The following is a 17,021-nucleotide window of genomic DNA, read 5'->3' on the forward strand; positions in this document are numbered from 1 at the left end:
CAGGAATGCTGACTATGGATGGATACTACTCGTCATCCAGTTATTGAAGTTTGATTATGGAGAAAGTAGGTGTTGCCACTGTTATTCTGAAGGGATACCACTATAAAAGTGCTGATACTATCAGATTTTTTGATCAGCATTTTGAAGCTTTTGCTGCACAAGTAGATTTTCATGGAAAGTTAAGTAATGTGTGCCTTGAGAAAAATGTATCACAATATAGCCCTTCAGTCTCATGAAAAGGGGAGAAAGAAACAGTAGCTACTAGTATTTGGTGTTTGATGCAAAGGATAAAGGAACGTTCGTTTCAGCAACTTGGAGACAGGAGTACAATCTGATCTATGCTTTGTAACAACTAATAAAAATAAATTACCTCTCCAAAGATCAGGGTTCATATTACACGACTTTTCACACAGCCAACACTGTCAAATCTTAATTGAAATAGGGGCAAATATCCCACTCATTTCATCCTTCCCAGGACCTAGATGGGACTTCAGGAAAGCAAAGTGGGATGTATTTCCTAAAACTCTGGACAAATAGCTTGGTTGGATTCCCCCAAAAGCTTGTTGGAGCTATGATAAGTGCAGCAAAGAAAGCAATCCCTAGGGGCTACCGGAAGCAATATATTCCAGGCTGGAATGAAACTACTGAGAAACAGTATGATGAATTTCTAAAAAGCAGGGAGCCAGAAATAGCAGATAACCCACTTCATAACCTCAACCCAGCCAGAAGAATTAGGTGGAGAGAGACTGCTGAGTCACTCAATTTTCAAACATTAAGTAGAAAAGCATGGTCATTAATAAGGTAGTTGTATGGAAATAAAGTTAAAAGTAAGGAACAACACTCAAATATCAGCTAACAGTGTTGCTTCACATATACCATCAAAAAAAAAAAAAAAAAAAAAAAAAAAAAAAAGCAATCAAAGATCATAGCAATACGCAAACCCGGCAAACCACCATTGCAGCCTAAGAACTACCGCCCAGTTGCACTGTTGAGCACTATTTATAAGTTCCTTGAGAGAATTCTATAAAATCAGATTAGTCCAGTAATCTTACAGAGCCTTCCTCTTGAGCAAGGCTCCAGGATGGAGCTGCATTGGTAAAGTCTTATCTTCAATAACATTTATTGAAGCAGGATACCAAATAAAGCAGAAAACATCAGTTGCTTTCATCACTGTAAGTGGAGCATATGACACAGGATGGAGGCATGGACTGCTTCATAAATTATTGCAACTCATCCCATGCAAATGGACAACAAAAATAATTGACAACATGTTAACTGGAAAGTCATTTACTGTAACTACAGAAAAAGACACTAGCTGCCCAAAAGAATTGAATAATGGTTCGCCATAGCGATCCACCCTTGTTCCTCCCTTGTTTAATGTATACATATCTGATATCCCTCCAACATAGTCCTGAAAGTTTGGCTGTGCAGACAACTGGGCAGTAGCTACCCAACACCAAACTTTTGAAAGAACTGAAGTAATCCTAACTTCTGATCTACTTATCATAAGCCACTCTTTCCGCAAATGGAGGTTACAACCAAACTCAAAACAGAAGTTTCATGTTTTCATCAGTCCAATAGATTGGCAAACAGAGCCCTCAATGTCTACTTCAGAGAAGACAAACTTCATCATAATATGCACCCAAAATATCTTGGGATCAAGTTAGATAGGACACTTTCTTTTAAGAGCACTTGACATGAACATCTACTGAGCTCAAAACCAGAAACAACATTCTCCATGAACTCTGCGGCTCTTGTTGGAGATCATCAGCAGACACTCTCCTGGGTATCAGCAATCCATTTGGTATACTCAGCAGCAGAGTACTGTGCGCCTGTCTGGCTTAATAGTCCACACATAAAAAAGGTAGACCTACAACTCAACAAGGCCATGTGCATTGTTAGTGGGTCAATACAATCTACTCCCACATACTGGCTACCTATCCTGAGCCACATTCCAACTCCTGATATCAGACAGAAGAGCACACTACTGCATGAATACCAGATTTCTAATAACATTGACCTTCCAATAGTGGACGGCGTATTCCCTTCAGAGTGAAAAAAACTAATGTCAAGACATCCCACTTTCATCATAACGAGGACTCTTATGGAAACTGAATTCAGTCCCATCAATGAATGGAACCGCTGCTGGCAACAAACTGTTCCCCATAATGCCTGATGCTGCCCTGCATCCAGAAGAAACCCAGCCTCGGGCAATTTGGATTATCTTAAACCACATCCGAACGGACTATGGACGATGTGCAGACACACTCTACAAGTGGGGCAAATTTTCATCACCATCCTGTGACTGCAGTGCAGAACAACAGACAGTTTCTTATGTCCCCCATGTGCCTACAAGGGTCCTTTTGAAGATTTCCTCACAGGGATGAGTGAGGTTATAAACACATAAAAGATCTTGATATCCATCTACAGCTGTTGTTATTAGTGGTATTTTATGCTGGAGAGCTGTGCTTAAATGTTGATGTGTAGTAATTTGTAATCTTTATATATGCATTTCCATACAATAAATAAATAAACTAGTGCTTGTAACTGTCAAATGTTATTCTTTAGTCTTTTGTGTAAGTAAAGCAAAGTAGGGATTTGATCTTTAAAAATGATGCAATTAAGATATGTTTAGTGATATGAGGGGCATTTGAAAAGTCCATGCAAAAATAAAAACTACTCAAGTGTTTGGGGTAAACCTTTTTTTTTTATTATTTTCTGACATACACACTTCGTCCTACACTGTTCTAATTTGTTGATCCCTTTCAAATAATAAGAACTGTCCAAGTCAGCGAAATAGCTATTAGTTGCTGTTCAAATTGGGGAACAAATGGTAGTCCGAGGGAGCCAAGTCTGGAAAATAGGAGGGATGTGAAACAATTTGGAATCCTATTACCAGTAATTTTGTGACCACAACTGCTGAGGTGTGTGCTGGTGCATTGTCGTGGTGGAAAAGGACTTTTTGCGGTCCAATCGCCGGCGTTTTTTCTTGCAGCTCAGTTTTGAAACGGTCCAGTAACGATGAATAATATGCACCTGTCACAGTTTTACCATTTTCCAGATAGTCGATGAGGATTAACCCTTGCAAATCTGAGAAGACAGTCGACATAACCTTTCTGGCCGAAGGAATGGTCTTCGCCTTTTTTGGTGCCGATTCTGCCTTGGTAACCCACCGTTTTGATTGTTGTTTGGTCTCAGGAGTATAGTAATGTAGACATGTTTCATACCCAGTGACGAAATGATGCTTAAAGTCCTGCGGATTCTTCCTGAAGAGCTGCAAACCAACTTCACACGATTCTGTTTTTGGTCAAGTGTGAGCAATCGCAGAACCCATCTTGCGGATAGCTTTCTCATGTCCAAATGTTTATGCAAAATATTATGTACCCATTCATTCGAGGTGCCCACAGCACTGGCAATCTCACACCTTAACTCTTCTGTCATCCATCACCATATGATGGATTTTATCAATGATTTCTGAAGTCGTAACCGCCACAGGGTGTTTAGAACGTTCAGCATCACTTGTGCACATACGGCCACTCAGAAAATTTTGAAACCAAAACTGTTCTAATTGAAGGTGTAGAATCACCTTAATGTTTACCAAGATTCTCTTTAGTCTCCTGAGGCGTTTTACCTTTCATAAAATATTGTTTAATCACCACAGGAAATTCTTTTTCATCCATTTTTTGACAATCACTCGACTTCCTTGATTCACACGAATGCCAAACACAAAGAAATAGACCAATATGGCTGAAACTTGGTGTGCGTTCTTTCCAAAGATGCTACTAACTGAACATGACCTTGATACATGCTAGTGATGCTATCTCTCGGACTTTGCATGGACTTTTCAAACGACACTCATATAATGAGATATTTTAAGTAATAGTAAGACAATATTGAAGTTAGTAATGAGTATGAGATGTATTAAAGTAATGTAGTGATGTTGAGGGTACTTGTTAGGGACCCTGTCTTGGTAGTATTTAATCTTTGTGAATACATTTGTTAGTTAGCACTGGTAAATGGTAAGATACAACTGAGTACCAAATAGAATGTTCGCTAAACTTTTGTATGTTTATGTAAAAGTATGGCACTGAAGTTAAACATATTTGGTATTTTTAGAAATATAGTAGTGATGCTGAATATTGGATGAAGGTTCTTTAGGAGTGCAAAATGAAAAAAAAACCAATATTTAACAATTAATAGGGCTATTCTACTATGAATTTGTTTTCTGAACACTAAAGTGCTTACCTCCCGTACAATGTGAGCTTCTCAGAAGATAAGTGGTTACGGAAATGTTTGTGTGTTCTGTGAGTAATTAGTCTAATTAAATAGAAAAATGAAAATGAAACATAATAGAAATTAAGAAAAAAAACCTGTTTCAACTACTCTAAAGACCAAATTTTTCTTAATTTTTTTGAGTGAAAAATATAATTAAATTTACAAAATTTTCATGACTTCTTAAAATTAACTAAGCAAATTGAATGTCTATGTATACATTTGTAACCGATGTTTTCAGACTCTGTAACTTTTATTTTGCCCTATTTGATTCATAAATTCACTTCATTATTCTAAATTTGAGTATATTTAGTGATATGTGATAACTTGTGATTTTATATGTTTTGACTGTACAGTGTATTTTTTGAGAGTAATTGTTCCTTTACATTGCATTACCCAGCTCTATTTCAGAGTCTGTACAATTCAATGGGTGGTGATGTAACAGAGCAATCCCAATGCCAATACTTTCTTTTTCTCTTTCTTTTCCGATTTCTTTTCATTTATGGTGCATATATGATAGTTATGTGAAACTAATTTCTTTTTCAAGCAGTTTTTCACCAAACTTCATTATTCACTGTATAATTTACTAAATGCTGATGAAAATAGTATAAGTAGTTCTTAGGGAAACATTTTATTTGAAGAAATATTCAAAAATTTCCATACTGCACACCATGTGAACATCAAATTTTGATTATGCTATTTTTTTTCTCCACTGTAACATATTTGAAAGCCCACACTCTTCTTCTTGTTAATATTTCCAAAGTTATTTGTACTCAAAATTTTCATGTTCCAGAATGTTCCAGTCTCAAAAGTAATTCTTTCCTAAATTGAGTGACATAATTATGCAGCCATGATTTTTCTGTTTTTGAAAATGTGTACTTTTACTACAATAGCCTCTCAGTTTGCTAACTGTTCAGATCAGAAAACTGCACTTACTCATAATTTCTTAAGGAACTTTGGGAACCCCCATGCACAGTAAGACTTCACTGCCATAAAGTAGTTCCTGTTATTTTCTCATTTTCTTAATGTACAACAGTTAGTGAAACAAACTTACTTCACTGTTTATTGTATATTTCTCACTTTTAATTTTCCTGACCTTTATATTAATATAAAAAAAAGGAATAGCTTAGTACTTCGCCAATTTGTATTTTCCGTAATACACACATCTACGAGAGTTTACTGAAAAATAATGCCTCCGAATTTCTTACATGAAAACTCTCTACGCTTTTTAAATAATACAAACTTTATTCACAAGCTATACCTTTATTCTTCATCTCTACATTTTTATTTTGTAACATTGTCACTATGACAATAATCATATATATCTCAATGAGAGACCAGTTTGCTGAAACCATCATCGTAAAATCTTTTACTAGGTTGACAGAGCTGCAGCCTCACACCTGCTTGTGCCACTTCAGCACTATCAAACTGAAGTCTTCAAAGGTGTTCTTTAAGTTTCGGATGCAGATGAAAATTGGATGTAACCAAGTTGGGACTGTGTGGAGGTTGATCAATGACAATGAACCCAAGGCATCAGATTGTTGCAGATGTTGCACCACTCGTGTGTGGTCTGGCATTACGATGCTATAAGAGAGAGTACTCCACATGTGGACAGTTAGAAACTCAATTACAGCAAGCTGCTTCCCATGCACTGACATAGTTGCATTACACACCGCCATGTTACATGCCTCTAATGGCAGAGGGTTGCAACTCGTGTCAACAAAGTGAGAAAGTCGGCCAAGTAATATGCATGACATTTAATACCTCAACTGATATTGAGAATAGAATAAAACATTCAGAGACATTACTTTTCAGCACGCTCGCATATAAAGAGGCTTCGCTTATAAGGCCAGAGTCGGTGGCGGGCTAGCGTTTGACTAGTTCAGACAGAATGTTATTTGTTTTATTCTACAATGGAAAATCCAGGATGGAATGTAACAGTATTTTGAAAAGAATAGTTGCTACTCACCACATAGCAGCCCAATAGTCAAAATGTATAAACACTAAGTCAGTTGCAAATGGAATGTCACAGTGTATTGCTAGTATGTGACAATCTGCTTGTGAGTCTCCAAGATGTACAGACATTTTTTTCAATTATTGCCATTTGAGAAATTTTTGAAACATCATTGAGTAGATGTAGCTTACTGACCTGTGTTGAAGTATTTATTATCCTATAGTTTACGAAGTTGATCACTGAAATTTCTGTGTTACAACAAACGTGATGCAAAATGAAAAATTCTGCAGTGTTGTGTGTGTATCATTTAATAACATTTCCAATACTGTAAGCAATCGCAGGAAAAAGATGACAGCAGAAATTCCACAAGATTTATGAAGAAGGTCGGGGAAGAAGGCCAGTGTTCACTCTGTCTGCTTGCCGAGGGGTCTCATCCGAGATGTGGAGGAGGCCCTACCGGCGGCGATAGAGAGCACTGGGTGCACCCGACTGCAAATTGTTGCTCATGTCGGCACCAATGACGCTTGCCGTCTGGGTTCAGAGGTCATCCTCAGTTCGTACAGGCGGTTGGCGGAGTTGGTGAAGGTGGAAAGCCTCGCTCGCGGGGTGGAATCAGAGCTAACTATTTGTAGTATCGTTCCGAGAACCGATCGCGGTCCTCTGGTTTGGAGCCGAGTGGAAGGCTTAAACCAGAGGCTCAGACGATTCTGCGGAGAGCTGGGGTGCAAATTTCTCGACCTCCGCTATCGGGTGGAGAAATGTAGGGTCCCCCTGAATAGGTCAGGCGTGCACTACACGCCGGAAGCGGCTACGAGGGTAGCGGAGTACGTGTGGAGTGCACATGGGGTTTTTTTAGGTTAGAGAATTCCCTCCCTAGGCCCGACAAGATGCCTCCTGAGACGCGGCAAGGCAGGAGTAGGCAAAATGCAACAAGGAATAACAATATTAATGTGCTAATAGTAAACTGCAGAAGCGTCTATAGAAAGGTCCCAGAACTGCTCTCATTAATAAACGGTCACAACGCCCATATAGTACTAGGAACAGAAAGTTGGCTGAAACCAGACGTAAACAGTAATGAAATCCTAAACTCTGATTGGAATGTATACCGCAGAGATAGGCTGGACAGTGAAGGGGGAGGCGTGTTTATAGCGATAAGAAGTGCAATAGTATCGAAGGAAATTGACGGAGATTCGAATTGTGAAATGATTTGGGTGAAGGTCACGGTTAAAGCAGGCTCAGACATGGTAATTGGATGTCTCTATAGGCCCCCGGGCTCAGCAGCTGTTGTGGCTCAGCACCTGAAGAATAATTTGGAAAATATTTCGAGTAGATTTCCCCACCATGTTATAGTTCTGGGTGGAGATTTTAATTTGCCGGATATAGACTGGGAGACTCAAACGTTCATAACGGGTGGCAGGGACAAAGAATCCAGTGAAATATTTTTAAGTGCTTTATCTGAAAACTACCTTGAGCAGTTAAACAGAAAACCGACTCGTGGCGATAATATATTAGACCTTCTGGTGACAAACAGACCCGAACTATTTGAATCAGTTAATGCAGAACAGGGAATCAGCGATCATAAAGCGGTTACTGCGTCGATGATTTCAGCCGTAAATAGAAATATTAAAAAAGGTAAGAAGATTTTTCTGTTTAGCAAAAGTGACAAAAAGCAGATTACAGAGTACCTGACGGCTCAACACAAAAGTTTTGTCTCAAGTGCAGATAGTGTTGAGGATCAGTGGACAAAGTTCAAAACCATGGTACAATATGCGTTAGATGAGTATGTGCCAAGCAAGATCGTAAGAGATGGAAAAGAGCCACCGTGGTACAACAACCGAGTTAGAAAACTGCTGCGGAAGCAAAGGGAACTTCACAGCAAACATAAACATAGCCAAAGCCTTGCAGACAAACAAAAATTACGCGAAGCGAAATGTAGTGTGAGGAGGGCTATGCGAGAGGCTTTCAATGAATTCGAAAGTAACGTTCTATGTACTGACTTGGCAGAAAATCCTAAGAAATTTTGGTCCTATGTCAAAGCGGTAGGTGGATCAAAACAAAATGTCCAGACACTCTGTGACCAAAATGGTACTGAAACAGAGGATGACAGACTAAAGGCCGAATTACTAAATGTCTTCTTCCAAAGCTGTTTCACAGAGGAAGACTGCACTGTGCTTCCTTCTCTAGATTGTCGCACAGTTGACAAAATGGTAGATATCGAAGTAGACGACAGAGGGATAGAGAAACAATTAAAATCGCTCAAAAGAGGAAAGGCCGCTGGTCCTGATGGGATACCAGTTCGATTTTACACAGAGTACGCGAAGGAACTTGCCCCCCTTCTTGCAGCGGTGTACCGTAGGTCTCTAGAAGAGCGAAGCGTTCCAAAGGATTGGAAAAGAGCACAGGTCATCCCCGTTCTCAAGAAGGGACGTCGAACAGATGTGCAGAACTATAGACCTATATCTCTAACGTCGATCAGTTGTAGAATTTTGGAACACGTATTATGTTCGAGTATAATGTCTTTTCTGGAGACTAGAAATCTACTCTGTAGGAATCAGCATGGGTTTCGAAAAAGACGATCGTGTGAAACCCAGCTCGCGCTATTCGTCCACGAGACTCAGAGGGCCTTAGACACGGGTTCACAGGTAGATGCCGTGTTTCTTGACTTCCGCAAGGCGTTTGACACAGTTCCCCATAGTCGTTTAATGAACAAAGTAAGAGCATACGGACTATCAGATCAATTGTGTGATTCGATTGAGGAGTTCCTAGATAACAGAACGCAGCACGTCATTCTCAATGGAGAGAAGTCTTCCGAAGTAAGAGTGATTTCAGGTGTGCCGCAGGGGAGTGTCATAGGACCGTTGCTATTCACAATATACATAAATGACCTGGTGGATGACATCGGAAGTTCACTGAGGCTTTTTGCAGATGATGCTGTGGTGTATCGAGAGGTTGCAACAATGGAAAATTGTACTGAAATGCAGGAGGATCTGCAGCGAATTGACGCATGGTGCACGGAATGGCAATTGAATCTCAATGTAGCGAAGTGTAATGTGATGCGAATACATAGAAAGATAGGTCCCTTATCATTTAGCTACAAAATAGCAGGTCAGCAACTGGAAGCAGTTAATTCCATAAATTATCTGGGAGTACGCATTAGGAGTGATTTAAAATGGAATGATCATATAAAGTTGATCGTCGGTAAAGCAGATGCCAGACTGAGATTCATTGGAAGAATCCTAAGGAAATGCAATCCGACAACAAAGGAAGTAGGTTACAGTACGCTTGTTCGCCCAATGCTTGAATACTGCTCAGCAGTGTGGGATCCGCACCAGGTAGGGTTGATAGAAGAGATAGAGAAGATCCAACGGAGAGCAGCGCGCTTCGTTACAGGATCATTTAGTAATTGCGAAAGCGTTACGGAGATGATAGATAAACTCCAGTGGAAGACTCTGCAGGAGAGACGCTCAGTAGCTCGGTACGGGCTTTTGTTGAAGTTTCGAGAACATACCTTCACCGAAGAGTCAAGCAGTATATTGCTCCCTCCTACGTATATCTCGCGAAGAGACCATGAGGATAAAATCAGAGAGATTAGAGCCCACACAGAAGCATACCGACAATCCTTCTTTCCACGTACAATACGAGACTGGAATAGAAGGGAGAACCGATAGAGGTACTCAGGGTACCCTCCGCCACACACCGTCAAGTGGCTTGCGGAGTACGGATGTAGATGTAGATGTAAATGTAGAAGCAGATGCATATGGAACACGTTGGTAAGTTCAAAGGGTGTGCTGTTATGAAACTTCTGAACAGATTAAAACTGTGTGCAGGACTAGAACTTGAAACCAGAACATCACCTTTTCCTGACAACATTCTTACCAACTGAGATATCTAGGCAAAACGCATAATTTACCCTCGCACACCCTCCAATAGTAACCTTGTAAGTAGTCAACAGATATTAACTCAAGATCACAATATAAATTTCAACTGCAATGTACTTCATAGCTTTAAATTACTGATTGAGTTTATTCAACTCACCTCGATCTCGTACGTTTACAAACAATAGCGTGACACCTTTTGGCACCATCGAGGACGGGATCCCAATTGTCGTAGTGAGCGAGCAGAGCAACGGCGCAGAATGCTACGAACATGGGCACAGTGCCAAGATAAAATGTATATGGGTAGTGCACGCGTTTCATTACTACATCAGCAAGCATTGTCATCGGGATGGTCAAACTGATGGCCACTGTAGCAATTAATGATGATGTCAGGAAACAGCCCCTGTAAAATATGATACAAGTGTGTGTACAATCACTGCAATGTTTGCATATGTGATGCTTAAATTACAATTGTGATCACAGTGGAACACATGGTATAACAACTACATGAGCCCCAACAATAACTTATTATTGTGAGGAATTCATAGGACACTATTTGGTAACTTTCTAAGGCACTGACAACCACTTACAAATGCAATATCTGTTTCATAACTTCATACTTTTTAAGAGATTTGAACAGATATAAAGTGGATGACATTTTCTTTGTTTTAACACATCTGGTGATATTGGACAACATTACAAATGCAGTATATTATTGTTCTATGTAGTTTCCTTTATCAGCAATGTAAGTTACTTCGTTGAGTTATTCTCTTTTTTACATCACTTCAACAGGTCAAACATGTTCAAGTAATGGGGAGGGAGGACAGGAGGGAAAAGATGTTTGTAATGTCACAAATTAGTTAATTGGTGCTGGTAACACAGCTCTCTTTTCTAAATATGTGTTAGGGTGTAAACATTAAAATATTAATGTATTTTAAATACTTACATTTCAATACAGTCATGTAACTGTGTTTTTCTTTGTTTATGTGGAGTTGACTTGAATCATGATAATGCAGTATCATCTTTTTTTTCCTTTGAGACTGACATTTACTACAGTAGACAACACACTATTGTAGCTGATAGCCAGTGACGATGAGAAGGTTCAATTTCCAATTGAATTTATTGCTTGTAACACGTAATTTTACATGCATGTGCATTTTCAACTAAGTATAAAGTTTTTATGTTTACAGTTTTTTTAGTTTACATTATTTCTTATTTCATTGTAATTCATGATAAATTCAAGTTGTAAGAGTATTTTTCGATACGCCACTGCTTGACAAACTTTTTAAAAGTATCCCCTGTCAATATCTTAACTTCATTTGGTAACAAGTTATTAAAAACAGCTCCTCTGACATAGAGGCTTTTCAATGTTAGAGTTAATCTTCTGTTGAAACATATGAAACTGTTTTCTAAGCCTTGTTTCATAGTTGTGAATATCCGTGTTTCTTTTGTGATCTTAGTGTCTTCTCTCACTAGCATTATAGTTTCTAGTACATATATGGCATAAACTGTGAAAATATTGTGTCTAATGAATAGGGGTTTGCAAGAAATTTCTGGTTTTAATTTTGCTATGATCCTCTAGGATCGCTTCTGCAGTGTGTAAACTCTTTTCATATTAGTTTGTCATGTCCCACCCCTCAGTAATATTCCATAAGACAAGAAAGGATATACTAATCCATAATATACAGCCCTTATGGTTTCATAATTAAGGTGTGGTGATAATCTTCCTAATACACACAGACCGTGTGTTATTTTTTTTTACAGACATAATCAGCTTGCTGCTTCCACGAAAGTCGATCACCTATGCACAAACCCAAGAATTTACAACTGCACAATTTTTTGTTGCAATTTCATCAATCACAGAATTTTGTCTGTTTGGACCACTTGATTTAAGATGAATAATATTAGTTTTTCTATGATTACTTCTAGGTTCTCCCTTTCAAAGCGAGTTCTTGCCTTTTCAATAAAGTTACGTATCTCTTCAACTAGGCTGGGCTCATTGTCTACATAGCAGACACCAGATGTATCGTCTGCATACATAGTGATCAATTGCTTATTGTCAAGAAACATTGGAAAATCATGTACTGTGCATATCAATAGGACTGGATCTAAAAGAGCCCTGAGGGACACCAAAATGTATATTTCTTATACTTGACCTTCCCCTCTCCAGTATATATCCATTCGAGTACATAATCTCCATGCACTGTTGTCTACCCTTTAAATATGTTTCTAGCAATTGTACAAGTTTTCCAGTGACACCACTCTTCGAAGTTTTTGATAAGAGCATGTCATGATGTACTCTTTCAAAAGCCCTTGAGAGGTTCAGGTACACTTCTGCTGGTGATGCCAAATGACGGCGGGATGTAAACAATATTAAGGGAAAAGGTGATGCAAGGAAGGAATATGGGAGTTGTCGGCATTCTCCCTCGATTGGTCTGCAGTGTCCATGGCAGAAAAATGGTTGGGGGTGTGCACTGGTGATATGGAGGTCAGCCGCGTGAGGGTGTCAAGCGGTGACACCATTGAAGAGGCTCTCCGAGTCGGGGAAGCAGAAGACCATTTGCCTTTGTTTGATTTCTTGAAGCCTTTGTGGACAGCAGATGATGAATCAGATGTTCGGTGGCTGGAGGGACGTAAAAAGTCTTCGCAGGAGTATTCCTTCTGTTCTTTCCAGCCTGCTGATTGTGTACCAGGTGATTTCACCAGATGAGGTAAAAATTTGGTGGGCTGTTGGACAGCTGGAGGAGGAGATGGGAATGCCACTATAACACTGTGCGATTTGACAACTGCAGTGCTGAATTTGAAGTCACATGTCTGCATGGCCATGTCCTTCGTGGAGCAAGTTGTTGCAAGAACAGTATTGTAAGTACCAGATAGTAAAACACAGGGTTTCCGACTAGTCAACAACTTGCAAGTTACAGGGTAAGGTACATTTTTCCTTTGCCTGGACCTCTTTAAGGTCTACTCATCGAGATACAAGGCACAATCTCGGGAGGAGGCTATATGATCGCTGTTGCAATTGACACAGCAGGGAGGAGGAGGTGGAGAATTACGTCACACATTTGGTCGGTTGTCGACAGGACAATCGAGTGAAGTTGTAACAATGACACTGGTAGCAGTGCAGGGTTCAGACTGTACAGTTGAACTGCGATAACTTCACATCCTGCTTTGATCTTTGCTGGAAGCACTACTCTATCGAATGTGAGAAGAACAGTAGGTGTGGGCACTAAGGATGCATCTACCTTTTCCAACACCTGATGGACTACAGTAATGCCCGGATCAGAGATGTAAATTGGGTTTCTGACTCCATCAGACCACCGAGCAGCCTAATGTAAATAAAACCATGCAAAGAATTCAGCATTTTATGGGCCTTGAAATGAACAGGATAGCCATGGAAGAGTAAAGCTGCAAGCAGTTGTGCTGTGAATCCCGAATGGTCTCCAAAACCAAAAATCCATTGTGTAGACTATAGCAGGATTCCTCAAGGCTGGTAGTTGCATCAACACCTATCTGAATAATAAACAGATTGCTGTAGCAAAGGACTGACCCTCTCCAGTACGTCAAACCACGTGGAACCGAAATGCAGCTGGGATGGTCTTTGAATTGTTAGCCTCATTCTGATTCACATCTAGTAGATGTAGACTGAGAAGACGTTTGGCTCATTGTGAGAAAATGCTGCATGACTGCCAGTGTCTCCGATTGCATGCTCCTTCCAATTGGGGGTTCCCCTCAGAGGGCAGCTCACCCGCCTTAGGTAGTTGTTCACACCTCAGGTCACACCTCCCAAACACCTGACAGAGGGACCAATTGGTAATTTGGTGGGGAAGGTAACAGCTCAGGCAGCCACCCCTCCCTGGGCCTGGCCTGTACCAAGGGGTACGTGCGAACCCTACCTGTTGACCTGGGGGCTGGGAATTATGCGTTACACAGTCACCTGTTCTGATGTCAGCCTACTGAAAATGCAGAACACATTCCCAAAAGTATCCCAGACATGTTACCCAAGGGAGGGGATAAAGAATAGCAAGAGGATAGACATGCAGCACAAAGGGGAAAAATGCTGCAAATGCTGGGGTCCCATGGTAGCCAAGCATGAACATGCAAAGGAGTGGTGAGCCCCATATGGGAATCTAGACCCTTGATACCAACACAAAAACATCTGTTAGTTCACTAATTTGCAACATGGCTCACTGTCTGAGTATCGTCCACCTCCATAGCGCAGCGGTAGCATTACCGCCTACCATGCTGGGGGCCCGGATTTGATTCCCGGCAGGGGACTGGGTGTGTTGTGTGTCCATCATCATTTTCATCATCATTGACTTGCAAGTCACCGATGTGGTGTCACCTAAAAAGGACTTGCAATACCACGGCCGAACTCCCCCGAATGGGGCCTCCCAGCCAACAATGCCATACGATCATTTCATTTTGTCCGAGGATCACTGCAGACACACAGGCTGTCAATGCAAAAGCACCACTTGTGCATGTTGTATTCTCGAATATGGAATCTACTGAGTTGCACAGAAACCTTCCTCAGATGATGAAAGCCTGGAACTTCAGCAATAGGGTTGCCCACAAGTTCATGATTCCAGGTTTCTGTAGCTTGCAACTCATGTTTCCATTCAGCATCACAGTTGAATCCAGTGGAGAAAATTTGGACTACTCCATCTTCCAGTGATTCTGAAATTGAGGCATTTCCTAGGCAGTGAGAGTAAATCTTCATGAAGAGGGATTGAGTCATTTTTAGAAACTAAATGACAAAGGTTGCAGAGAGCTGCATTTTGACAAAGGAGAGCTGGACAGATGTTTGAGAGTATTGGTAGCCAGCATGTGGGTGTGGATGTGACTGTGCCGTCAATAGTTGTTGAAGCTACATTCAAATGAACATCAGCTTTCTTCATACAGGCACCACCGTGCAGTCGAACTGACGCAAAATAATATGCTGCAGAATATACTAAAGCAAGTGATGCTCCATGGACAACTGAACTGATTTATTTGCTCCCCGTGTACTGCCTGCCATTTGCTTCACCAGGTCTATTCATGTTTGTAACTTCTTAGCTGTGCTGGAAAGCTGTTTATGGTTTGTCAGAATTCTGTCTAATGTGATGTCAAGGTACTTTGGCTTTTTGTTGTACCTAACTAAGCCAAGGGGAGTGAACCATATGGTAATATTTGCTGATGCAAGATGACTGAGGGATGGAAAAGATTTAGAACCATTAGTTTTAAGCTGTTGTGGCTTAAAATATAAGCTGTTATGGCTTAAAATATTCATAAAGGTGTGATGATGTTGTTTGTTAGATGTTCTTCATATTCAGAAAGATCTTCACTCTGATATGAGAGGTAACGGTCACCTGCATACTGGAATTTCCAGCAGGTCAAGTTCAAGAGGTCTGCTGCATGGAGATTAAGTAACAACTGAGCAAAAACAGAGCCTTGAAGAAAGCCATCAATGAGTACATGCTATCTTATCTGCTCTTCTTTTCACCTTGATGTGCCTGAGACTGCCAAAGCTCAACTTACTGCTTAAGAAGTTACCTATAAAGTTACACGGTATTGTTTTCAGACATTTTAGTATTAGACTCTTGTGCCACACCATGCCATAAGTTGCTGGAAGATCAATGAACCCTATCCTGGTCTCCAACTTGTTCAGGTGGTACCACAGAATTAACTTGGTCGTGTATTCCATCTAAGATCTTTCTTTCCAAGAGTAACTTTGCCTCTCTTAAATTTTATTGGTAATGTTCCCACGAGAAAAATTTCATTAAGAAAGCAAACCAGTCATTCTCACATTGTATGAGCACTGTGCACCAAAAATTTAGGATAGAGCATATTCAAATAACATTAATGCACCAGCATATCTGTTACCCTCCACAAGTCCAAACTCAAAATAAGAGACTAAAACTGAGTGAGCTCATACATTCACTGATGTATGCATTACTTTGATTCTTCTACTTCTCTTGGCGTACTTTATGTTAAAATAGTTCAAAGGTGGACTGCCGGATGTCAGTGTCCAATGTGGACACAGTATTTTGGCCAAACAAATGTGTTGCCACCTTCAGGTGCACTGATTAACTGATTGATTGGGAGCCAACACAGCAATTTTATCTATCTCCCCTCCCCCTTTTCTGATCAGTCATTCCATCGGCTATCCGCGCAAAGCTTTTGTCTCCTCCCATTCTCCCCCCCCCCCCCCCCCCCCTCTCTCTCACTCTCTCATAGACCACTCCATCAACCACTGACACTCAGCCCCACTGCTCCTGCCGACCCAGTGTCCCGTCCTATGTATGTGCCCAGCTGAGCTTGCTGGCGGCACCTCTACTGTTCAGCCACCCTCTGTACAGTAATATTGCTTCTTTATTCCATCACATGTATCACTTAGCACTGACTTCAGAAATATGAGGCTTATGGGGGAGAGGCATGACCATTGTACCCCATTCTTTTTAACTACCTACGGACAGTCACTGTGCTTGCAGGACCACAGGTAGCATTTTAGAACTCACAAGTGTTTCCTTCTGCTGATTTTCTGTGATGTTTTGCAGTGACCCTCCAAAATACACAATAGTTGCTGATCATCAGTAGACGAGGTCTGCCTGACCTTGGTTTAGCAGTGGATGTTCCTTCAAATTTCCACTTCACAGTCACAACACTGTCAACATGGGCAGCTTTAGAAGGGCAGCAATGCCCTTGATGGATTTGTTGCTTGAGGCAATATCCAATGGCTAGGCCACATTCAAAGTCACTGAGCTCTCCCAGCTGACCCAGTCTACAGTTACTGCTTCTCTACTGATAACACAATACTCTCCACCTCCTTTTATAGTGCTAGGTCCACCTCTCATGACATTTAGAGGTTAATTTTGCATTAGATAGGTGTGTCCAGATGCTTTTGAACAGATAATTTACTAATAATATGTAATGTTTAAGTCTCC

At 40.5% G+C, this 17,021-nt stretch overlaps 1 protein-coding gene across 2 annotated transcripts in view; it reads right to left on the bottom strand.

The window, feature by feature from the left end:
• The window catches only part of LOC126272249 (solute carrier family 35 member F5), a 142,927-nt gene that overhangs the window by 12,818 nt on the left and 113,088 nt on the right, over nt 1–17,021 (bottom strand). For both annotated transcript variants that reach the window (XM_049974961.1, XM_049974962.1), the window contains one exon: nt 10,262–10,504. In XM_049974961.1, coding sequence (XP_049830918.1) covers nt 10,262–10,504 — 243 coding nt within the window. The remainder of the gene's footprint in view (nt 1–10,261; nt 10,505–17,021) is intronic.

The sequence above is a fragment of the Schistocerca gregaria genome, chromosome 5 (genome assembly GCF_023897955.1).
Source record: "Schistocerca gregaria isolate iqSchGreg1 chromosome 5, iqSchGreg1.2, whole genome shotgun sequence".
Taxonomy (NCBI): domain Eukaryota; kingdom Metazoa; phylum Arthropoda; class Insecta; order Orthoptera; family Acrididae; genus Schistocerca; species Schistocerca gregaria.